The sequence below is a fragment of the Podarcis melisellensis genome, assembly GCF_964234715.1.
Source record: "Podarcis melisellensis genome assembly, chromosome: 10".
Lineage (NCBI taxonomy): Eukaryota > Metazoa > Chordata > Lepidosauria > Squamata > Lacertidae > Podarcis > Podarcis melisellensis.
Genome location: NC_138542.1, coordinates 42762638 through 42787911, shown reverse-complemented (window position 1 = coordinate 42787911; position 25274 = coordinate 42762638). Strand labels below are relative to the sequence as shown.

At 40.7% G+C, this 25274-nt stretch overlaps 1 protein-coding gene across 2 annotated transcripts in view; it reads right to left on the bottom strand.

Annotated features, from left to right (window-relative positions):
* The window catches only part of ANO4 (anoctamin 4), a 135050-nt gene that overhangs the window by 12840 nt on the left and 96936 nt on the right, over positions 1–25274 (bottom strand). For both annotated transcript variants that reach the window (XM_081927933.1, XM_081927934.1), the window contains 13 exons: positions 24740–24846; positions 22906–22961; positions 21088–21209; positions 15836–15970; positions 15363–15459; positions 13590–13650; positions 11794–11876; positions 10115–10255; positions 7259–7423; positions 6145–6181; positions 4709–4820; positions 3315–3372; positions 662–759 (listed from right to left, as the gene is read on the bottom strand). In XM_081927933.1, the coding sequence (XP_081784059.1) occupies positions 662–759; positions 3315–3372; positions 4709–4820; positions 6145–6181; positions 7259–7423; positions 10115–10255; positions 11794–11876; positions 13590–13650; positions 15363–15459; positions 15836–15970; positions 21088–21209; positions 22906–22961; positions 24740–24846 (1272 nt within the window). The remainder of the gene's footprint in view (positions 1–661; positions 760–3314; positions 3373–4708; positions 4821–6144; positions 6182–7258; positions 7424–10114; positions 10256–11793; positions 11877–13589; positions 13651–15362; positions 15460–15835; positions 15971–21087; positions 21210–22905; positions 22962–24739; positions 24847–25274) is intronic.

Here is a 25274-nt window from a genome sequence, read left to right as displayed (position 1 = left end):
ACTGGGCTGTCAGTCTCCAAGCCAAAAGCATGGTTTCTAAAGCATAGATGTATAAATCAGCTTACCTATTTCAACAGGATTTTAACTGAAGCACTACTAGGTCCTACTATTTCTAAAACCAGCAGTATTGATTTAGTGATGTAAAATATTTCAATCCATTTTCTATATAAGGAGTTTTGAGCTATTCAATTATTTGTCATTTTGATGTTGGGTATTATTTATACCATTATGTTTCAACATGTGTATGTTTTAATCAGTTAATTACAACATATTTCATTTTATTGTATAAAACACAGGTGAATGGGTTCTATCTGCTCTTCTTATAGCACTTTCCCTCCTATCTCTGTTTTTGAAGGGGGGTGGGAAGAATGAATTTTATAGTACTATATAAATAATCTGCTTGCAAAACCATAGATAACAAGTCAAACCTATCTAGCTACCTATCTATCAAGCTTCTCTTTCAGATACTCCTTTTGTAAGGTCAAATCTTTCACAGAATAGTCCTGCTACATTGACCTTATCCAAAGTAGAATGGCTATCAGACAAATACACGAATGAATAAGGTGCATCACATAAAAGATACGTGCCAATCATGGTTTAGCACCCCATCAGCTAAAAACAAGGATTTTTAAAAATAAAATAAAATCCCACAGTTACTTACGGGTAGCCTAGTTCCATGAAGTTGTTCCAAGTCTGCTTTAGCACCATTATAATACCCATTTGCATACAGAGATCTATAAGGCATCCACTAGGGTGGCACTGTAGGGGGAGGAGGGAGGGGGCAAGGGAGCAAATAATGGGGCGTCAAAGAGTAAAAATAGCTTGCATATTAAATTTATATTACAAAACATGTTCAAAGTTCAGTGGCAATGTAATCCTATACATGGTTACTCAGAAGTAATTCCTATAACAGCCGCAGGGAACCTCCAATCCACAGGCCTAATTACGCGCAGCAGGCCTTGTCATTTGGCCCATGAGGCCATTTTGGTCAAGCCATGTCCATTGGCCAACACCGAATGTCACATTTGGAAGGTCAGGCTGAAAGGGATTTCACACGCGTATGTACATATCACATCCACACCTTATATTTAAAGTGTGTGGCTTCTCCCAAAGAACCCCAGTGTCCATTAAGGGCCCTGGAAATTGTGGCTCTGTGAGGAGTAAACTACAGTTGTCAGGATTCTTTGGAGGAAGCCATGTGTTTTATATTGTCTGGTGTGGATATGACCATATCTGTGCTGTATCTAATGGCTGGTTCAAATATTCAGTTGCTGAACAGTTACATTTCTTCCATGCAACAATTCATAGAAGCCAACTCCTAGGGGCCATGGGGGCAATAAAATAATTGAGGGGGCTGAGCTGCCCCTGAAGTTGATGGGCATTCCCATTCAAATGGTGTGTGTGCACTGCATCATGTGATCGATTATGCAGGGCGGGGCTTACCTGTGACCCCACAGTATTTTATTCAAGTTGGCACCCCTGTCATCATTATCACCTTACTTGTCATGAGAACATTCCAATCACCCTCAATTTTACAAAAAAGCACCTCAGATAAATGGTGATATCTATGACAGTTGCTTATGGTGGTCTCCCACCATCTGGAAGCCCCCAAGGGTACACTGCTGTTGATCCCACTCCCCTAGGTCCCCTCTTCTGCTGCTCTGATAAGCCAGTGTCCTCCTACTTCTGCAGCATGTTATCCATGGCCCCCATGAAATAAACATGGGGGTGAACTACACAAGAGGCCCACTACCAAGGGCCCCCACAACCTGGAGTCCTGAATCTCTGTGTGAGGTTCATAACATGCAGATTCGGTGCTTTCAGATAGGTATTTCTTTGGTGGGATTAGTGCATGCATGTTTTCCAGGGTCCACGCAACATCATCAGAATAAGAACGCCCACCAGTACTTAATCCAGATTTACCCTTTCCTTGGAAAAGTGGATAAGTAAAAGTAAGCAAAAAATAAAATAAAAAGCCCAACCAAACAAAAAACCTGTTGTCTGCTTATGGCACCTCAACGACCTCTTTACAATCTAAGCGCCCACTGCCACTTCTTTTTGAGGTGTTAAGTTTTGATGAGGGACATGACTTTAGAAGTGTTGGCACTTTCAAAGGAGTGTCTCCCCTTGTGACAAGTGATATGGTAGAGTCATGTGAGAGGACAGGAGCACCCCAGCAAATGAACATTTTAACTGGTTCTAGAAAGGGAGAACAAAATGTAGTAGGGTCCCACTTCTAGCAAAAGCCATGATGTCATCCTTTAAATTGCTGTTGTTGTTCAGATAGGGATTTTTAAAACCCTCAAAATATTCACAAGGTTCAGTTGAAAAGAAGCAACAAGGTGATTTGTCTGTTAGATACACCAGTTTTAATTTATTTTATATAAAGACTCTCCTCCCTGAAAGAGAGGGGAGTGGTTGTGGGCGGGAGCCCGAGCACCGCCCAGCAGGGGGCGTTGCCCCCTGCCTCCAGCTCACCTGGCTGGCACTCACGCCCCCCCGGTGGCCACCCAACCAGGTGCCGCGGTGGGGGCGTGTTCAGCAGCCTTTTGCTGCAGCGTCAGCCTTTTCCCTGGCCTCATTCCTCATCGCCGTCCCGTCACGAGTCACCCACCCTCCAGTCCCTTTTAGTTAGGGCTTAGGTCATTGGCCTTGCTATGGACCTTAGGTTGGTCGCCCTGGTTGCCCGGGGGGCCTGGTAGGAGTTTTTCCATTTGGCAATAGGCTTTTTGGTTTTTTCGCCTACCTCGTAGCAATCGTCACAACTTTTGTGGTATTGGTGGGTAGGTTAGGCATTGGAATAATGTGTTGTGGTGTGTCGAAGTGCTAGGTGTGGCCATCGCCTATGCCTTCAATTTTTAGGGGTATTCCGTTAAAGGAATCTGGCGGTTGTGTATTCTGTCCGATGCCTGCTTGGCGGGAGGCCATGGCACGACCCGCGGTGACAGCAGGGGTGAGCCTATAGTTGGATTAGCATCAACAGGTGATGAACCCCTGGTGAATAAACCCACTTGTTTCGATCCAATGCCTAAGCCAATACCTTTTCATTGCTGTAATCAATAAAGTTGTGGCCTTTTCTAGCCCATTAACCTTATATCACGTGTCCTTGTGTCTTCATTTCACTTCGCGGGGGTCGGGCCCTCGAACCACAACATTCCATTTCCATTTTTAATTATAAAATTATGTAATATATTATATTCAATCACATATATTCTAGACATTCCTATTTTCCAGAGTGAATCATTTAGCTGCCATAGGATAATATTTGACCCTAGTTTGTACAGCTGCACAATATGCTTCAATACGCCACTTACCTCTTCTAGTCTCCATCTGTTTATCAGCCTCAAGTAGGCACCAGGGTGACCTGTAAATCTTCAACATAAGAGAAACCATCATCCCTTTTGTGTTAGATTTCTGATCACAACAGGAAAAGACCAAACACAATCATTCCAGCTATATTTTTCTACGGGAAATGACATTAAATATGCATTTAAATAGCATTTCTAAATATGCATTTAAATTAAATTATGTCTGAATATATGAAAGTCATTATTGATAGTCAGCATAGAGAGGTTATCACTCTGAGCAAATGTTTACCCACAGTTCCTTTCTGGAACTTCAGCATTAAAATGCTTTGTACCTAGCTGGAAAACCAGGATGTGCAGTTCATCATGAACAACTCCTGTACAAGTGTGGATATCAGCTATTCTACAAAGATCATTCATTACAAACTAGGTTGCCTAGAAAACTTTCCTGATAGATTGTAGCTGTACTGGAATGCTGATATTCTTGCTTGCCCTGAGCTTTTATATAATAATGGTTTCACAGCTTGAATGAAAAATAAATTTAAAATGCAACTTCTAGAGGAGGTTTCAGCCCTGCTGCATAAATGCTTTGCAACAGGTGCAAATTTTCCATCCAACTTCCCTCAAGTAAATGATAAATCTTAGTTTTCAGGTGTTTGTAATGTACACTTCACATTAACACTCATTATCAGGTTCCATTAACAGGTGTCATTGATGTAATAGACAGCTGAGAGTAAAAATGGAAAGTCTAAAGGCACTTAACATCTTGTACCCAGCAGCACAGGGCATACAGAAAAGTACATTAGGCAAACCATATGTAAACTATGAGAATTCTCTTTCTTATCCTCTCCCCCTCCTCTCTCAACTCAATCATGCCAGTCTGCAACTCATTTTGTGCTTTACTGAGTGGGGCAAGGGGTTGTTTTTATTTTGTTATATTTTATTGATTGTGGTGTTTCTGTTGTTATATTTTATACTGTAATCCATCCTGGGATCATAAATTGGTATGATAGGCAGGGTAAAATTAGGTTCAATGTGTTTACTCAGAGTATGAAGATAACCCTTTAAATTTTAACCACTCTTTTAATTAACCTGGGCAGCAGCAGAATTTGATAGGATTTCTGTAAAATATTATAGGTATTATTTATGGTATATTTAACACAGGAGTCACCAATGTGGTGCCCTGCAGATATTGTGGGACCCTCATTGCCAACAGTCCCAGCCAACTTGGCTAATGGTATGAAATGATGTGAGCTTTAAGTCCAACAATATCTGGAAGGTACCATGTTGACAACCTCTGCTTTAGCACTTAAAATTAACAGCAATATCATCTTTCCACTCCATCTCCCTTGATAGTTTTCTACAGCTTCCCAGGCAGGCACAATGCACATTATTAACCTTACCTTCCAAGAAAGAACGCTATATAAAAAGTAGAGCTGTTCAGATTGACAAACTGAAAAAGGAACATTTTCAAAGTGAAGCTGTTCTCCCACTCAGATTCAGTCCGAGGTTGCTCTGTGAAAAAGGGAGAGCAGATTTTAAAAACATGTAGTCAGATTTAATTGTCTGATAAGAGTTATTTATTTATTTAAAACTCTGCAGAGCTTGCACTGTATTTGCAAACAAAATGGCTGATCTTGCAGCCCAATCCTCGTTCAGACGCAGTATGTCTGACTCCAGTTGCCTGAGAGCAGTAGCAAGAGAGGGCTATTGTCCTGCTTGAGAGCTGCTTAGAGATGCAACTGGTTGACCACTTGAGAAACAGAATAGAACTACACAAAAAGGGCCTTTGGTCTTTCTGATTCAGCAGAACTCTTCTTTAGCTCTGATAAATGGTTACTCAGACATGTCTCACTGACTTTAATGGGCTTCAAAGTGTGAGGCATAGGATCTCACATTTAATTTAAGAACCAGACAGCACAAATTTTATCAGTATGCAAGCAAAAGCAAGGGATGCTTAAAATTCTACTCTGGGATCCTCTATCTGGTTTTGTAAAAATTTGCGACAGCTGAAAATGACTGAATCGTAAATTTGCCAGAGGATACGCATTTTGTTCTGTTTCGAATTGCCAAACAGAAAGACTGCCTGGCATTTCCATGTTTATAGAAGTCTTGTACACTGGGTTCACTTCTGCTGTATACTGTAATTAAATTGACAGAATGTGCTCCAAGACACTGGATTATAAATTCCAAACTGACAGTCGGTTTGGAGAGGACTTTGCTTCTTAATGTTCGTTAGGGTGACTGGGAGACCAACACTCCAATTAGGACATAAGCATGTGAACCAGCAAATCAAACACCCACTCAGGCATAGAATATGAATGCCACAGAGACTCTGGGGTGAAAGGGGGGGCAGGAATCAAGCTTGAGAAATAATGAAACATCATATTTGCCTTATAGAATACTGGAGGGGAAAATTCCAAACCACAATGGAGTCATTTTGCTACAGCTAAAGACTTGAGTGGCTTTCTGTCCCAGGATCGTGGCTCTTAAACTCTTTGTATCTGTTCTGGTATCTATTCTGACAGTCAACTCTCCATAGGTAGGTGATGGAGTGTGTTGTGCAATATTGTTTTCCCCTTCCAGCCCCTGGTATTCAGTATACATACTGGCTCTATGAACAGGATTAGTGTGTAAAATACAAAATTAATACATGAGATCCTATGAGATATGCCAGGGACTGAATCTGGAACCAGGGCTGGGTTTGAGACTTTTTGGCTTCCCAGGGGCTAACTATAAGGTAAAAGCCAACATCCCATCCCTACCATGGCCAGAAGTCTACTGGAAGAATGGATTTAAATGTTATCCAATATGTTGCTTCATTGTTATTATTACTTACCTAAATTTGTAAGAAAAAGAGCAACCTTTTCATACAACTGCAACAAAACAAGAAACAGCATCTAAACAGATTGTAATGTAATAACATAAATTGCATTTTTGAAAAGAACAACCCTCCCTCCTCAATCCTTCCTCATTGGTACAATGACTATTATATGAGAAGTACTTTTTATTTTTAAAATGAATTTGGGTTCTGGCTAGAACTATTTCAAACATCCTGCTGGACAAATGTCTCTTGGCACTTACACTGTGTCTATGTCTCTGAACCAGGAGAACACACCCAGAGCTGCTTTGGAAGAGCATTAGAAAGCAGGGTATAAATTAATTAAACAATAAACAAATAATTTAAAAGCTAAAATCGTATCAATCAGTTGTTGAGTGGGAAAGCATTATTTGCTAAGGATGTCAGCTTTTGATAAGGTTTCAGGTTTTCAAAAGAGTTCCTTGAGCCATGGGCCATCTAGCCTTGGAAAGGTTTATGAAAGCAGACTTCCTTCCACACTGCTAAGGTCCCTTGCTAGATTGAGGGATATGTTATGTATTGGTTATTCCTCCTAGAGCTTTCAAATACTAGCTGAGATTTTAAAATCCCTGCACCTTTCTCCACCACTGAATTTTGTCACAACACCACCACAATATTTGGGGTTCACTTATTTTCAAATGTATGGAAAGCAATTCTGATATGTGCACCACAGTTCAATGCTGTGTCCAATGGGGCTTACTCTCCAGGAAGCATGTGGAGGGCTGCAGCCTAATAAGCAATTGTTTCTCTGAGATAAAGGCAGTGACAATTTCAATGGAAGCTCTGCAGTTGTCTTAGGAGATATTGCTTGAATGTCCTTTAATCAAGACATCTAATTTTGTCAACACAAATGCATACAAGAATAAATTAACACCAACTGCATTCTCTTGCACATTAACCTCTTCATTTCTCTTAAACTTGTAGTTGCTGCATTATTTATTTAGAATTTTACTGAAAGCCCTTTCAAATAACATGTTTTCTGCTTAGGCTAGAGCTGAATTTGACCATTAAAAAAAAGTTGAAATGCGTTATTCTTTTTTTAAAAAGGACAAAACTGTTTGAAATGTACTCCAATATTATTATCTCTACTTACAACATTCAGTAGCATGATGATGCAAAAGTTGATGCATACAGCAGTCCCGGTAGTTGCAACCTGAGAGTTATTCCTGATTAAAGCCCATTTAAAGGCAGCAAAAGTGCTGACAGTCACGACACGGTAAATAACAATGCCAAAAACAGCAGCAATCACCACACAGATCTAAAGGGGCAGGGGAAGAACAGATAGAACAGGCTGAAAATCAATCCGCTAATAAATTTCCTCCTGCAATTGTTAAGAAGTGAAGTCTAAATCCAAACATTCCAAGGATGACCCAGAAATGTATTCTGATTTTCTCAAGAAGTTTGAGACACTGGTGGTGTATGACGTGTGTGGGCTATGGGACAATTCTGAAAGCTACTTGTTCTTTTTGCATGTTGGATTGCTTCCACATCTTAATAAAATGTCATCTTCTTGTCCTGTGTCCAAAATACCAAGTCTGCAAAAAGCCAATTAAATCTAGCCATATAATTTCCTCTCCGTACAAGCCCCAATTAATACAATTAAACACCAGCACCACCATTATCTTAATCACATAGAAGGCTTTCTAGACTGTGGTGTCCCTGACATGGATGACCCTCCCCAAGGAGGCTTAGCTGCTATCTTCTAAACTTCCCAATTTGCCTAACATTTTTTTTTAGCTTTGCTGTCTGCTCAGTTAGCCACTGTTTCAAATGTATTACAGTTGGGTGTTTCCCCCCCCTTTAATGAACTATATGTTTGTTTGCTGTTGTTTTTAAAAAGAAGTGTCTGTAAGGCACTTCCTATTTATTTTATAATGATATTTTTGGAACTAAATAAATGTGTCCACTTTTCCACTCTATTTTCAAAATACAGGGTAGAGCCTATGCCTTGGAAGGAACTTGAAACAATGCAAAATATGCCATAACCAAAATTGCAACATTCAAACTGCAATCCTATACAAACTTACTTGGAAGAAAGCCCCCACTGAACTCAATGGGGCTGTCTTCTAAGTAGACATCTATATAGTGGTACCTCGGGTTAAGTATTTAATTCATTCCAGAGGTCCGTACTTAACCTGAAACTGTTCTTAACCTGAAGCACCACTTTAGCTAATGGGGCCTCCTGCTGCTGCCACGCCACCAGAGCACAATTTCTGTTCTCATCCTGAAGCAAAGTTCTTAGCCTGAGGTACTATTTCTGGGTTAGCAGAGTCTGTAACCTGAAGCGCAGGTAACCTGAAGCATATGTAACCCGAGGTAACACTGTAAAGGATTGCAGCAACAAATTTGCATTTCTCTAGATGGGAACTTCATTTTTCTCCTCCTCTCAACAACAAAGTTACTTAGGCTTTGGAAAGCCCTTTCAGAATGTTGACAGTTTCACACTTTTTATCTGAAGGGTTCAACTAGGCTTTGTTTCAGCAAAGCAATTAAACTAACAGTTGCTTAATTGCTTTTCTGATTAAGGCCAATTTAGAAACATGCTCAGCTGTTCTGCTGAAGTGAGGCCTTATGCTGAGCACACCCAAACCTCTTATGATGACACCATGATGTCCGCTTCTTCTCAGAGGAGTCAATTAACACTAATGCTCAACGATACAAAAAGAACTCAGGTCTCAAATGAGATCTTCGAAGAACTAAGTGAATACCACTGATATAGAAATGGTCTCTAGTCCATTGAGTAGGCTCAAGTGTATAATGTTTGCAAAGTGCTTTGAGACCTTCAGATGATGAAGTACTTACTTAAATGGAAAGCATTATTACTGTCAATATGGGAGATGAAGCAACAAAAGCAAGGACAGAGTGGTTTGCTGAGCTTCATTTCCTAGTAGACAGAACAAAGCAAGCAAGCCCTCTGGCCTTTGCCCCTCAGAGAAGCACTTCAGCTTGTAAACTTTAGAAAACCCATTAATGACTGTGGTTACAATTACTATTACATGGCAGCTTGAAACACCCATCTACTTCCTTGCAAGAAAACACTCTGTTTGGGGCTCTTTTAATGCTGAAATGCCTTTACAAAATGTAGTTCAGCTATTTAAGAATAAGTAAAAAAAAAAAAAAACCCACTTCAGAAAATTGTGATCAAGTATTAAAATTGAAATAGCGAATTGTTTATCAATAATCCTCAAGCCAATCCTCTTCAGTAACACAACTAAAATTAAGGTTGGCTTACTCACAGTCCTGAAAAAGAAAAATTAAATTTATGTTACACACAAATCCTTAATACAGCCATTCCAGACATGACGGTTTTCCTATGCATGAATATATTCAAGGGCAGGGAAATGGGCTTGTCTGCGTCATGAGAATTGCCCAGGCAACTGTCTTAAAATCTGGGAATGCAAGTGGGCTGCCTCTTCAACAAATTAGGCACATTTTATTTCAAGATCAAATCAATATTATTTTGATCTGTTGTTGCAGGGCCCCTAAAAGGCCGGTGCCTCTTCTGCCTATTTGGTAATCCAGCCCTGAATGCATCATGCTCTAAAATAACCTAATGTGTCCTGTACATAATGTGTCCTGCACGTAAGGTAGGCAGGAATATGTGGTTGAGTAATTTGAATGTGAAATCTCTTGTCTTTATACTAAAGTGGCATAGTCTCATGAGTACAGTACTGTATCAGTTGCTTTTTCTGAATATGTTAGTAACACCTAAGTTTTCCAGTCAGCAGAACCTTCTGGCAGGTAAAAGTTTCAGGAACAGAATGCTAAAATACCTTTATACAATGGTTACTTATAAAACAACTGTGTCAGACCGTGACACAAACCATTTTAAACAGCAGGAACAGCTTAATAATATTATGAAACTAATCTATGAACTCCCCCCATTTTGCTAACAGAGATGAGAAAGTCTAGTTTTCAGACAATTCAAAAGGAATTATATTTTTCAAACCATAAAAAATATTCCAGATGCAGAAACAATAATTCTGCTGCATTTATCTGCAAATGCTTGATAAGGCTCCGGTTTTCCAGATATGGGATTCATTCGTTCTTTCTTGGAGTACTTGGCTTCAAACTGGGGCCGTATTTCTTCCTAAAGAACATATGAAAATTTTTTAAACATAGAATTAGACAAAGTCCTGTACAGGAAGCCCCAGGTTATCAGACTTTTGTCAACATTACATGATTTAATTTAACATGAAAAGCAGTTGAGATATATGTGCTGAGAAAGTGCTTTCTGCTGCTGCCAGAAACTAAGGGTTTTCTATAGCACTGGAATTCCTTCCTGAGGATAAAAAATATTGCTTAGCAAGGGAGTCAGAACTGTAGGATCACCTTTAGGATCACCGTCTCTTCCCACGTTCTGCCTCCAGGTGGAATTACACAAGCTAGAAAGATACAAGCAACATACTGAACAGACTAACTTTGGTCTGTGTGATCCTGAATAAATTCTGGATTGGGCTGCTGCCAATGAGAAAAACAGGAATGTCACAATTCACAGCTGAAAATTAAGCTCTGTGGTAAATTAACTTATTTATTCCTATGAACAAAGCTATTAAAAGATGTGTGAAGAAGATTCTCAAGATCACACCAGCAAATTATGTAATATGCTCTGCTGAGTAAGATGAGAGGATTGATAGCAGATGCTAGCAATTAATAGAAGCTTCAATAAACTTAATTCCATTATATACCTCAGCAGAAAATGAAACAGCTGTTCTGTTTCTGGCAAGGAGTGTTGTATTTACTGAGTAAAGTATCCCTGACCCAGATTAGGTCTTTGTGCCCTCCACAAATCAGTCTACTGACATATTGTAGGCTCACAACAAGTCTCCTGTAAGCCACCATTTCACAGGTGGCAAGAAAATAGCCCCTATCTACTAGACATGCCAGTTTTTCATGTAAAGATTTTCTGCATGGAGAAGCACTCAGCCATGCAAATCCCCCACATTTATTTGAATACTGGAACAACCTTACAGTGATTTAGCAAGCTGTAAATAGTACCAGGACCACATTTCTTCCTCTCCCCTTTGCGCACAAACTGCTTCAGTCCTGGTCTGTTTAAGCTAGACTTCCTGGTTACATCCGAACCAGGGAACTCTGGTTTAATGTAAGTTTACTAACCAGTATTGATTGGTAAACTGGCATGGAAGCAGAGTTCACAATTTTGGGTATTACAGGGAATTCTGGTTTAAATACAACAGGGTGGAAGGGCCAAAGACAGTATGCAAATGAGGTGAGGGAAGGACAACTGCAGAATCCCAATGTCCTTTCCTGGCTTGCTAAACCATGGTTTGGCAAGCTGATATCCTTATACCCAGCATACAGGCTTGCCACCTCAGGGAGAAATAGGTCTAAGACTTCACAAAGTTGCCTCGCTTTGCCTGTACAGCTGCCAATCAATTTTATTTTAGGAATTGTTGCTTGGCTGATTTCATCCACCTGCTGTGTCAGTGACTCAGCTAATGTAAAATGCCATGGCCTAGAAAGGCTCCGGAAAGGATGGAAGGGAATCAAACTCCATGCTGGGATAACTCACTTTCTTTCTCTAAAGCCGAATCTGTATTTTGAAGCCAACTTAACTAAATATTCTTCCTACTCTCACTGGTAAAGCAGTAGCATAGACATACAAACCTCCTCTTCTTCCCAGTCTATCAAGTCCCAGTCGTAGGCAATTACTGCTCGTCTTCTTTTCCAAAACTCCAGGAAAACAGTTGCTATAGTAGAGAAACGGAAAGAAATATTAACAAAAAACCACATTAATTTATTTATCATCTCATTGTAGTCAAATAAGGGTACATTTTTTTTTATCATGCAAACAGACATATTTTCTTTTGAGGAGCAAAACATTCTACTTTTGTAAAAACCACTTGCCCTATGTGAATAATGCTTAAGCAGTCAACTTACTTCTCAGTGTTAAAAATAAGTAAAAATAAACATTTTTTAACTGCGACAGGCAACCAAATGAGAAATTCTGTGATGCCTGTGTACTCCCTGTTTCCAGTTTGGAAGTACACCTCTTGATTCTAAAGATTAACACACTACTACATTAAGAGATTTTCAATCAAACATCATTTAAAAACTATTACCTGAATTCTGTATCTGGAATATCAGGATTCCAGCTGAGCCAGAGATGTTTTTGGGGGCCCCACACAGCAGCTCACTCACACTGAAGACATGGAGAAACCCACACCAGTACAAAAGCAGCCCGAAGAGATGCCTTGCCCATCCTGATCCCTGCCTTGAACCCTAATTCTCTCCCACCACTCCCAATCCACAGAAACAGACGAGAAGCCCAAACCTTCTAGAGGACTGCCCATTTGGCAGCCAGGCAGTGCTATTAGCAGGGAACTATTGGGGGGGTAGTCTAATCTACCCAGGATGGGGGAGAAAACACAGCTGCAAGCCATCACCCAGCTTCTGATAACGATCCTGCAGAGGACCAGATGGAGCAGGGTTAGGTAACATGTGGTCATCTAGGCATTACTGGACTGCAACTCCCATCAACTCTGACCATCACTTATGTTGATTGGGACCAATGGGAGTTGTAGTCCCAGGAAGGCCACAGGCTCCCTAGTCCTGCAGTTGAGGAAGTGACTACTGTATGTAAGTCCTTCAGCCTTCTCTGAACTTTTGCTCAATAGTTCCCTTCAGAGCTCATTAATGTCCCAGCTCTAACTCTTTTTGGGAGTTATTCACGAATGACATTGGAACATAGAAGGCTGTCTTATACCGAATCAGACTCTACATATATCTAATTCAGGGTTGTCTCTGCTGACTGGCCATGGCTCTTGAGGCTTTCAGATAAGACTGCTTTTCAGTCATAGCTGGAGATACCAGGAAGTGAACTTGGGATCATTCCCATGAAAAGCATGCGTTCCGCCATTGAGATTGGCCCCCTCCCCTGCAAAGCACACCATCTAAATCCTGCAGATCTAATATTGTTTCTGAAATAAATGTTGCGTCTGCACGTTATCGCTTGAGGAAGGATTTGACTGTGTTTGGCCACAAAGGCCATAAATTCTGCAGAGCCTTTCATCTCAGCAGGGTATCAGACAGAAAGAGCTTTATTCTTTCGGAAAACATGAACATTTGCTACTTTCCAGAACATAAATCCTCTACATTAACAGGATTGTGGACTATGTTGGCAGACAACTGATTGAGTGCCAAGGGCCACATTGAAACATGTTGTTGTTAATTTAATATTGAGTTCAAGATATCAGTAGTCTGACAATCTATTGCATGAACATGATGAACAAGCGCGCTCTTTGGAAACTTTCTAAATTAGAAAGCGTGACCTACAAATGTGTGTGGGGTGGGGTAGGGAAGTGAGCCCAGAGCACCATTAAAATCATCAAATATTTAGAATAGAATAAGATTTTTAAAAACAAAAAAGTACTGACATAACCCACCTTTAGAGCAGAACTTACCCCACACTGCCATGAAAACAGCAAAAAACACAGTAGCCCCATTGTCAAAAAGATGTGTTACCTGTGAAAAGACAATCAGGTTCAGCAATTCATTTTAAATATTCTATTCAAAACTATCGTTTTCCATTGTGTAAAAAATAAGGGATATATCTTACTCAGGAAATTTGCTTAAACTGCAAAGGGTTAGGCCTAATATCAGGATGACAAACATTTATTAGGAGAAGTTTCCAATATGCTTATGATTTGGCTATCAGTAGCAAGCCAAGCCTTGGGTATGTTTTTACAACCAGACCACTATTTCCACATGTCAGCCTGTTGGTAGCCTACAATAATATATTCCTCTTGATACGAGCCTTTCTGAAATCATGCAGTCATTAAGCTATCAAAGGGAAGTTTGCTTGAACTGTTCTCCTGAGGGAAAAACATAAGACCCTGACACACAGGCAAGCAATTAATTATACTGAGAAGATATATGTGAATTAAAAGCTCAAGACACAAGTGTCAGCTGCACAAAAAGACCTCATCAAACCCTCATGCAGATTGGCTATATTTCGTGTTATCATACAAAGAGTTGCATGACTGCAGAGAAGAGGCATGCTTCCGTGATTTATTTTAGAACGCATAAAGCTCACAGAGGAAAAGTACAGAATTGCACCATTGAACGTAATGGGTAAGGCTGCGCACCAGATCCAAGCCAAATTCGAGCTATTTGGACGGATTTGGGCCTATCCCAGTTGAGCTGAGACAGTCACAGACCACTGAAGTGATCCAGGGGAAACTGGGGCTGTCATGGGGTGGGACATCAGGCAGGAAGGAGAAACATAATTCTGAATGAGAGTGCCATGGGGGATTTTGGGCTTACCTTTCCCCTCTCTCCTGGCTGGGGGTGAGTGTGAAAGAATAATAGCCAGTCTAACCTAGTAGCAAGATTGGGAGCACAGAGAGGCCTAATTCTGCTCTATGTGAGAATCCAGTGCTATGGCACTGGGAAACTTCCTTAAAAACCTAAGGAGAACCACTATCTATTGGAGGGTTAATGTTGTGAGCCCTTCCTTCTTATGCTCACACTGTATATATGTGCAGATAAAACCAAATAAGAGACACCAGAGTTTGTAGTGACCTTTATTCCAAAGCAGGCTTTTTTAACCTGTGGTTCACAGACCCTTAGGGAAAAAAATAAGTTCAAGGGGTCCATAGCTTTCAACAGATTTTCAAAGGGGTCCGAGACCCAAAAAAGGTTAAGGACCATGCTTCTAAACTAGGAAACCAGACCTGAGGTATGGACTGTCACTTCCAAGTTCCTCAGTGCTCAGAGGCTGAGGTGCACAACAGCCGGTATGTTGTAGTGATTAGAGTGTTGGGCTAGCATCTGAGTGATCAGAGTTCAAATCCCCTCTCAGTCAGGAAGCTCACTGACCTTGGGCCAGTCACTGCCTCTCAACCTAACCTACTTCACAGGGTTGTCGTGGGGAATAAATGAGGGAGGGGAGAACCATGTGTGCCACCTTGAGATCCTTGAAGAAAAGGTGGGATGTAAATTAAATAATATTTTTAATGTAACAATACCATAGTTGGTCCTGCTTCTGTTAGTAATACTCTAATTTCCTAAGCAGAGGCATCACCCTTGAAGGAGTTGCACTCATTTGCACCAAAGTTAAATTTAAAGTATTTGGAAGTTTTAAAAAGGTAAACAATGTTTTTCATGGTATTAAATACAACACTGTTGCTGTACGAAGCCAAAAGCATTTTTAATTATTATTTTTTAAAATTTACCTTGGCATAAACACAGCTGTCGGACAACCTCATGAAGGGGCAGTATTTATCACATATAGGGCACATTATAATCTCTGTAGCTTGGCAGACTTCTTTACTGGAAAAGAGAAGAGATCATGATTAATAGCTCAGTTTATAACTCACACGCTTCAGAGTGCTTTCATAATTTGGGCAGTGGAGTAATGAGCAGGAGAAAAACAGAACAAACCTAAAATAAGCCATTTTTTTTTACTTCAGAAAAAGCTAGTAGTAGTGGTAGTTGTTGTTGTTGTTTAAGAGCTGCTGAGGGGGGTAAAACAAAAGATCAGAACAATACTAGTGTGTGGGAATGTTAAATAGCAACTGAATACATTTATTTATTGAATGGAATACATCTATTTCAGCTATTTGTATAATATTTAATCACTAAAGACCTCCATGCAATGCTTGCTTATATCAAATACACTAGTAGCCATGTTTTGTTTTCACTTCACCTGACTTGGCAGTGGTTCAGTGTGGCTACTCCATACAAAAAGACAAAGAGTCCAACGAAGGCAGCTGGGAAGAGCATTCCTGTATACCAGCCTAGCCAGGCAAAGTACAAGCCAATTTTCTCACCAAAGTACCGTCTGTCAAAAACACAAGGCAACAAAGTTAGGAAGACACCTTCAATAGGACTGAACACTGGTTCTTAACATAAAAGTATATTATTCAGAGACTCAGAAGAATGACATTTTACTTATATTAAAAACAAGGGGCAATTGTTGGGCTTTGAATGGACGGATCATCAGCTCTCTAAGTTACAGCCCAACCAACCTTGCATTAACTCCACACCTTGTATTTTGCACTGTACAATGTCTTTTTGTGGGGCAGCTTGGCATGTTCCAATGATCTTCCTTGAAGTTCAGGCTTTACTTGCCAAATGCAGTCAATTTGTTTTTGTATTCCTCTGTCAATCAGAAGGTCCCTTGGGCCTTCCGACTGAACTGATAAACTTGTAACCGTAATGTGGTCTTTTGTGACAAGGACAGCAGGTTGGCAGTGTAAAAACAACACTGGCAACAGCTGCAGATCTGTCTTTGCTGCATGAGAGAAACTTCTGGCCTAATTGTTTGGCTGACATACTGAATAGCAATCTGGGTTCGCTCCAGTGCAAAAGAAAACTTAAAGTCTATGGGATTTACATGGCCTACATGAATCCAAGTCTATAATTTAAAACTGTAAAGCAAAGCAGAAGCAGAACACTCAGCTAAGATTTATTTATACTGCTGTTCTCCACTCCCTAGGATAGGTGCTTTTTAATTTTTTTTGCTCTCTTGTTTCCTTCAGTACTTGAAATCCCTGCCCAGTCCTGCAGCTGCAAGAAGCAGTGCACACATTGTGACTTCTGATACCAATGAGCAGCTGCTTCCAAGACCCCAAATGATGCCAGTGTTAATTTATACATTACAAAAGGACGAGGAGCGGGTGTACCAAACTGCTCTCTGTGTATGAAAGGGATCCACAGGGCCTCTTCACTTGTAGTTTTAAAAGAGCACAGCCAGTAATGGTTTTATTGGCATGCTTTATGTGAACATTGACACAGCTTAACAGTATCATTCACATCATGCTACCATTAAAAAAAACTGACATCACCACTGGCAGAACAGTAATTCAGACGAGAGCTTGGACTGTACTGAGGATGATCAAATCAATAGTTCCATCTCTTTGCTCTCCCAGCCCTGTCAGATATGACTGTTGGGTATTATTAGTGTGAGATGCTGAAATGCACTTTAGCCACCCAAAGCCAGAAGAACAATCAATAGAGAATGACTGAACTTCATGGGATTATTCTCACTTCCCATGAGACCTGCTTTGGCAACTCTGCCTCATTCCTACCCATTCCATCAGATTGATGCCTAACACACACATAAGCACTAAGGGGCTGCGTAACCATGTTGCCCACATAAGCCTGTTCAGGACGTACTGTATGCTTGAAGAGGCTCTGGGGGAAAGTGCTGTCTGGTGCGTGTCCTGCATCAGTAGTTACCTGGCAGCAGACACTGCCAGTTCTCTGACCAGCCCAGGCTGCTGGATCTAACTGCCATTTACATTGCCCACATAGGGACACTCTAAAGCTTGATAGCTAGATTCAGCTCTCTGACGTTTGGAGCGCTGGCTGGATTTATTTAATGGTGGTCCTGGGTATTTGTCAACAGTGAGCCCTGAGAGTGGGTTCTCATGCTGCCCAAGAATCCCAGAAACTGATACTAGCCCCAAGCGTAGGCATCAATTCATACTGTGAAGAGCAGGGATGGAGGACCTTTTCCCCCAAGGCTGCATTCTGTAATAGGTAACCTTCGGGGGGGGGGGGTCACATGCCAGTGGTGTGCTAGCCAGAGGCAAAAGCTAGCAGAGGAACAAATGCGATTCTCATATTTGTACAATAGGCTACATTCCAGGCATGCAGAAGCCAGAGGTTTCCAACACCACCCTCAGTACTTCTCCATCCTCTAATCAAGCAAGCAAGAGACATCTTCACAGTTCAAAGATACATTCTAGCCACGCTAACGCAACTGAGGAAAATGAGCAAGGAGTAAAGGGGTCCAGTCTGGGGAGCTGGAGTGTGGCCTGAGAGAGTCCCATGGGCAGGACAGAGGCTTGGAGGGTCCCTGAAGTTCCCCACCCCTGGTGCAAAGTATGTATGAACTAGGAATGGGGTGAACCACAGCAGCAGACCCCACTCCCAACCTATGTGCATTGAACTTAATGCCTGCATAGAGTCAATACATGTCTGCCAAGACTTTTCGCAGTTGGTCGGTTAAGCTGTTCAGGCTCCCCACTACACCCCACCAACTGCACACAGTTCGCATGTCTTCACATAGTTATCTGTCACTTCCTATTCTGTGTGTGCCAAAGGGCTTTCAAAGATCAAGCACCACGGACAGAGCTCAGTTATCATACGATGCAGTATCTGTCAAAGAAAACCAGCTCAGAAACTGAGAATATTAACACTTCATAACCACTACCTTGGCTAATCTTACAAACCCGACACATCATCCCTGGTCTGACATCAACATGTACAAAATTATGCAGACATCAACAGATGTCATCTGCTCTGGAAATGTCTTAATTGCCAAGTTGATAGTGCTGCCAGCAGGCAGGCAACTCATTCATGAGGATATAGGTGAGCTACTGATAGGCTCTAACATTTAGGAATGACTGCTCTGCTGCAGACAATAACACGCACAATTTCAAGTGAGGAAATGCAGCCAATTGAAGGAGCTATTAGTTTTTATACCCTTTTGGGTATTTTTTTGTTTGTTTTGGAGCTTTTCCTGCAGTAACCTGTAAACCAATTTCAGGTGGAGATCATAAAGAGATCATCCAGAACCTTTAACAAAAGTTTTTGATACATGCTTTATAGAGAAACCACACATCTCAGCATCCCATGGGGACATCTATTCAGAACTGTGCAGATCATTCACACACATTGTTTCCTTGCTTCTTTCTGGCAACTTTAGTGGCCAGCTGGTGTAATTAAACCAAAATTAATGACTGTTGAATGTGCCAGATTAATGGCACTGCAGAATTAAGACTTCAAATTTATTGCTAGAGAAAGCAGCAGTTGTACAAGGTTTCCCAGTAACAATGGAACTTGAATATGATATGGTAGTATTCACCAGTGAAGAGAATACGGGGCGGTTTATTAGCTGCTTTAATACCTTGGTATCTCTGAATAGTGCCTGTGAGGTCATGGACTGGGTAATGGGTATCATACAAGAACTCCCACAAGGGGCCACAGGAACTCTGCAAACATACATCTTGATTCACAATAGGTGGTTTGTGTACATAATGCATTGAAACTTTTATTGGGGCAGCAGGGAATCTTGAATCTTGGTATTTCATGAAAATCTCAGCTTCTTCTTTCCACATAAAAAACTTAAAGCCTGCTACTCCATGGCCAAACTTGCATTGAAACTAAAGCAAATCAAAGGGATGATTTCAAGTGTGCTGTGTTGAGTGATCTTGAGTATGTGCCATTGTCACATATCCCTTGAACTCTGGAAACCAGGAGATATGAAGATTTAACCATGCTGCTCAAGTCTGATGGATATTTACCTTGGGTAGTGGCACAGATGACCAGAAACAAATGCCACTACTAGAGCAATTTGCTTGTTTCTGAAGCAACTTTGTCACTATAAGCACTTATCTCTGTTTTTCTAGACTAATGGAGAAAAAGAATCAATATTGTGACATGAAGAAAGCTAAGTAAACAGAAAACAAAAAGATGGACTGCAGCAGCTCAGAGACTAATTAGTGTCATAGAACAATGTATATTTGCAGCTACAAATGATTTTCAAAAATTACTCCCAAGCGACCCAGAATCTTAGTCATCTACTAAGGCAGAACTCTGAAGTTAACTCTTAGCTTTTACTATAATAGAGTAATGCATTTGGAAAATGGTCAGTGTGCCCACTGTTATTAGGTTGCCAAATTCTGTATGCCCCAAGAACACCCTTGTGAGATTTCTAGGCTAGGTATTTTTAAAAGCACCCTTGGAATAAGGTGAAAGATTTCAAAAGGAAGAGAACTTCAACAGTGATTTAGGAATCAAATCATGTTGTGGTTTGTTGTATTTTCCAGACAGGAGAAGCACCAGGTTTGAAAGGAGCCCCTCTATTAGTATGCCTTGGCAAGGGGCAGTAGAGCCTGGACCATGTTCTGAATATCCTGGGTGGGTGGGTTTAGCTGCCACTTAAATTTTTCACGATGATATATTGCTGCTCTGTGACCTTATGGGAAACTAATATGATGGCTGGGAGCAGTTGCCCAATACAGCCTGGGGTGTTGGGTTTTTTTGGGGGGGGGTCCAGGGCAGATGTAAGCAGTGGGCCCTGGTGGGGCACTATGATCCTGACAAATGCCATAATATGCCTGGTACTGGCACCAGATCTGTTTGCAGAAAAAATGCAGTCCAAGAGCAATCTCCTATTGTTGTTATTATCCTTCATTTAAAACTATTCTCTAAAATAACTTCATATAGTTACAAATATACTTTTTATCAACCCAGCATTTCCTGCAAAATATTTACATTTTTTTTCTTTTAGGAAATCAGTTTTAAAAACAAACGCAGAGAAAGCAAATCTCCTAGCAGTTGGCTATATTTTAGAAAATGTGTTACTGCTGTATTATATCATTTGCAGACTTTCAGTCACCATTCTCAGTTATGGTATCTTCAGCCACACTTTACTCTTAAGCATTGGTGGTGGTCTATTCGCCTGCAATGCGGATGCAACATCGGAGATGAAGGGCTGGAAGGGAGGTTGGCCATAGTTCATCTTCAGCACTTATACGCTGGCATACTAAGTCTCTTATAGTTGGGATGTAAGCCACAACTTTTAACGAAGGATATTGGGTGGACACTTTGTGACTTCATACTGCAGTCCTTAAGTGGGCAAGATGCCATCTGGGGTGCCAATGTGGGTTTTAAAAGTGCCAGAAATCTAGTTGTTGTGACTATAGGAAAGAGTAATACTTAGCACAAGTCTATGACTCAACACATCCTATAGTAGTTACTCAGGGTTTCGGAAAGTGGTCCCCTCTCAGCTCTATCTGGAGGTGTCAGATCTTGGGAGCTTTTCACGCAATTTATGTGCTCTACCAGTGAATACCAGCTCTTCTCTCCCACTTAACAAGCTGATTTAATTCATCCAAACACACCAAAATATTAAAAAATGAAGAACTGGTTTTTAAAAGGTTTTACCGTACAAGATCCAAAGGCTGGTATTTATACCAAGCTCCCCACGAAGCCCAGCACTCATAAAGTAGATGCCTGTGGTTTTCTGCCCCATGAGTTCTTATGGATTTTTTACTTCTGTAACCACCCTAAAATAAAGGTTGTAAAGGAGAAATTAGTGAAGAAGTATTCATTAGAATAAACATACTATCCATGTAAGCAAACACACACACACACACACACACACACATTCATTTAGTATTATTTTCCCACAAATAAACAGCATATTGCTATTCTTCAGATTCCAATTCCTAACCTCGGTCTACAAACTCCCAGAAACTTTTGAAGGAAGATAAGAGCACTCAAAGGAAGGAAATCTAATGTTTGCAGTTTCTTTTCTAATGGAAGTTTTTATTTTTCTGGGCTTCCAGATAAGATCTTAGCATTAAGGTTGCATTGTATATTTCTTAGCAAAGGCGCACAAAAAGTAGCCAAAAAGAACAAACAACTTTGCTGTTAGATATGTTTGTAACCTTTTCTTACATGATTGTGCAAATCCCAAGACATGTACTTTGATCTATCAGTTACATAGGATCAGTGATCACAGAACAGCTGTTTTATACATGTTAACATTCACATGACCCTAACAACAAAGTATGGCAGGGTTTGGAAATATACGCAGGTAACCTCACAGATTGATTACTACTGGACCAGCCCTCAAAAACTTTGTAACACTTCAGCTAATACTGGATGCTGTTCTTTACTTTCTTATAGGAACAGACAGGAAGGAACACATAATAATACCAGCACTCCTAAATTTGAATTGTTATAGTGTCACCCAGGCATGATCACTTTGGGTACTGTTGTCCTGCTGTAGGAATAAGGATACCAGCAGTTGGAGTCCACTTTGAGGAAGGTCCAGAGACCAATGCCAGGTCAAACGCCAAGGTCAAGTTTGGTGAGGGAGGCAGTTAATGAAATAACCATAGTCCAGTCACAGGCCAAGGTCACACACACAGGAAAGTCAGGTTCACAGCAAGACAACACAGCTGACAGGAAGCTGCAGTACAGAAGCTGCTCCAGAAACTTTCCTAAGGAACTGCAGGCATTTATCTACGAGCCTGCTAAGCCTCACTCTAGGCACACCTGGTAGTCGTCACAGCTATCTGAGGAGTTTGATCTACTAATGAAGAAGTAGCTCCTCATGAGTAGCATGTTACTCTCAAGGAAGGCTTGGCTTTCAGATGAGCACTCCACTGGTTCTCCACTTTGCTGAGTTGATGTTCTCTTGGGCTTGGACGTGGCTCAGCTTCTAACTCTGACTTTCTATCAAGTGGGATGCCATAAAGTCTGGTGGTTCTAATTTGGCCTTGCTGCTGCGTGGCCCAACTTCCTGTTCTCTATGGTCCCCTTCAGGGTGTACCAGGTCCTCCTCTGAGGAGGATTCCTCTAGAAGGAATGTGACATCTGTTTTGACCTCTTAAGTCACACATGGCCTCTCCTGAATCTATCAACTTCACAAAATGTGGTGCTCTCCAGATGTGACTGGCCAGTGGTCAGGGGTGATGGGAGCTGGAGTCCATCTTGGGAGAACATTGTTGCCTATCCCTGATACAAACTGTTCTCTGAAGTCTTTTAACAAAGCTCGTCTTGGAGATTTGTCAGACTCTATTGTACAATAGAACGATGGTGTGGAAATGCCTTGAGTCTCAAAGGCAAGTATTTCTACAAAATACTTGTACCCAATCCAGCAAAAAACAGGATTCATATTACTGATGATAATTCTAGTAAAAGTCATCTAGAGACTATATTGTGTTTGCTAAGAAAAATAATAGGAAATAATACCTCATGAAGAGGAAATGCAGCTTCATAGGAGCCATTAGTAAGCAATCGATTCAGACCTAAAAAAACAAAAATATTCAATATATAGCATGCAGGGTTGGAATGACAATAATGCATTAGAAATAATACAGTAACAGCTGAATGTTGGAAAAGGAACAGCAAATTCTTTATAACACTTTATAAAGGTGTGGTAACTGCTGCAGAGTGGTACAAGCACTTTTGAACATCCACATTTCTCAGAGCTCCTTGTGAATTGCTCTTAATTTTGCTAGGATAGTTTTCAGGTATCCTATGCTGCGCTGGCTCGCCAGATGCAGCTTGTCATGCTGGCCACGTGACCCGGAACTGTCTGTGGACAGTGCTGGTTCCCGGCCTATAGAGTGAGATGAGCGCACAACCCTAGAGTCTGGCAAGACTGGCCCGTACAGGCAGGGGTACCTTTACCTTTACCTTATATATATCCTATCCTATCAAGTGCCTGGAAAGTTCTGGTATCTGTCTAGTAATCTTATCAAAGAATAATATGAGTGCCAGCCATGGCATCTCTTAAGATAAGGGTAGGGAACTGCACACCCAGAGCCTGAACCTGGCCCCTGAAGTCTTGTTGCACTATTTTATTGTTGTTAGCTGCCCTGAGCCCGGCTTCGGCTGGGGAGGGCGGGATATAAATAAAATTTATTATTATATTATTATTATTCAAAAGTGGCCTGCCAGACACTTCCCACATTCCGCAGCAGTATGGGTTGCATTGAACAAAACAAACAGCAACTGCCACAGTCTATCTCCAGATAAAGTCTGGCATTGTTTGGGATTTTGCAGAGTGCTCCAGCATGTTCTCTGCACCACAGCAACAGCAGTTAAAACGGCAGTACTAGAATCTTCAGCAGCAATTGCAATCACTTATGCAATAACTGAGTGCTGCATTTTATTTATTTAAAATATTTGTATACTATAATTTCATTTTTAAAAAAACATATATAAATATAAATATATAAAACAATAATTGACTATTATGGAAAATAGTTTAAAAGTCCAGATGACAAAAAGTCCTAGTGCTGTTGTGGTGCCTTGCCTCTTTGCCTCTGAGGAGTGGAGAGGGTGCCATTTACCTCCTCCTTGTGTCATATCCCAGTGCTGCAGTGGGAAATGAATTAGCATTTAGGAGCAGAAAGGTTTTGTGAATTTCATGTCTTTCAGTTTCCAAACTTAAATTCAGTTCATGTTTCTGCAGCAGATTGCGGATTTATTTTATTTTCTAAATCCTCATGAAAATCTGCATTTTAGCTCAATTTTCTCCCAATAAGATAAGATAAGATAAGATAAATTTATTGTCATTGTCCGTATATACACAGTATACACAACAACGAAAATCAAACACCCAAAGACCGGGTTCACATACACAATAAACACTTTTTTTGTATGAAGTTTTGACTAATGTACACATTTTTGTGAGCTATTTCTCCTAAAATAACACATTTTTGCTTGTTATTTTTGTGAATATATTCATACACTTTACCCAATATATGCAATATTGTAAACCCAATTTGGAAAACTGCATCGCAAAATTTGGGTAAGTGCAAATTTCAGAGCATGGCTGTGTTATGGTTCTCATATCGTTTCAGAAACCACAATTTTAATAGATTCATTTGCAAATGCAATTAACTCTCTTCCCCATCCTGAGCACCCTCATCGCTTTTCAGATTGATTGACCAAAGAGGTGAGGTTGTGATTTCCCTCCCCATTAAAGCATTGGGATGCATATGGATGTTTAAAGCTACCATCCTACTTACTTGGAGAGGCTAATAAGCAATAAAATCTGTTGCTGTCCCACACTTACCAATTTTATTTTTTCCTTCTTCGTATTTCACTCTCTGTAAAATATGATGAACAATTCTACTTCTTGTAGCGTTGTTGAAGAACGTGTCTTTGTTGTGGATGATGAAGCTATTTTTGAAAACAAGCACAAGCAAGATAGTTATTGCTCATGACAATACAAGGAGGTGTCACTGACATCTCTGACAAATCAGCAGTAGAATGTAATAAAAGAATTAATTGAACCACAATATGAAATTTCTGCTAAGGTGGGTTATTTGAAGGACACTGTATATGAAAGATTTTTTTAAAAAATAATAACATGAGCTTGTGGTAACAGGGCCAGCCCAAGACATTTTGGCACCTGAGGCAAACCAAAAAATGCCACCCCAGGGAAAAAGGGGTTAGAGCTAAATAAGGAACAAGGGCTTGGGGATAAATGTATACACAGTTTCTGCTGCCGCTATGAATCCTGCTGCCTGGGGCAGCTGCCTCACATTGCCTCATGGGTGGGCCGGTCCTGTGGAGTTCAATCTCAATAGAAGTAAATAAGCTTCAGT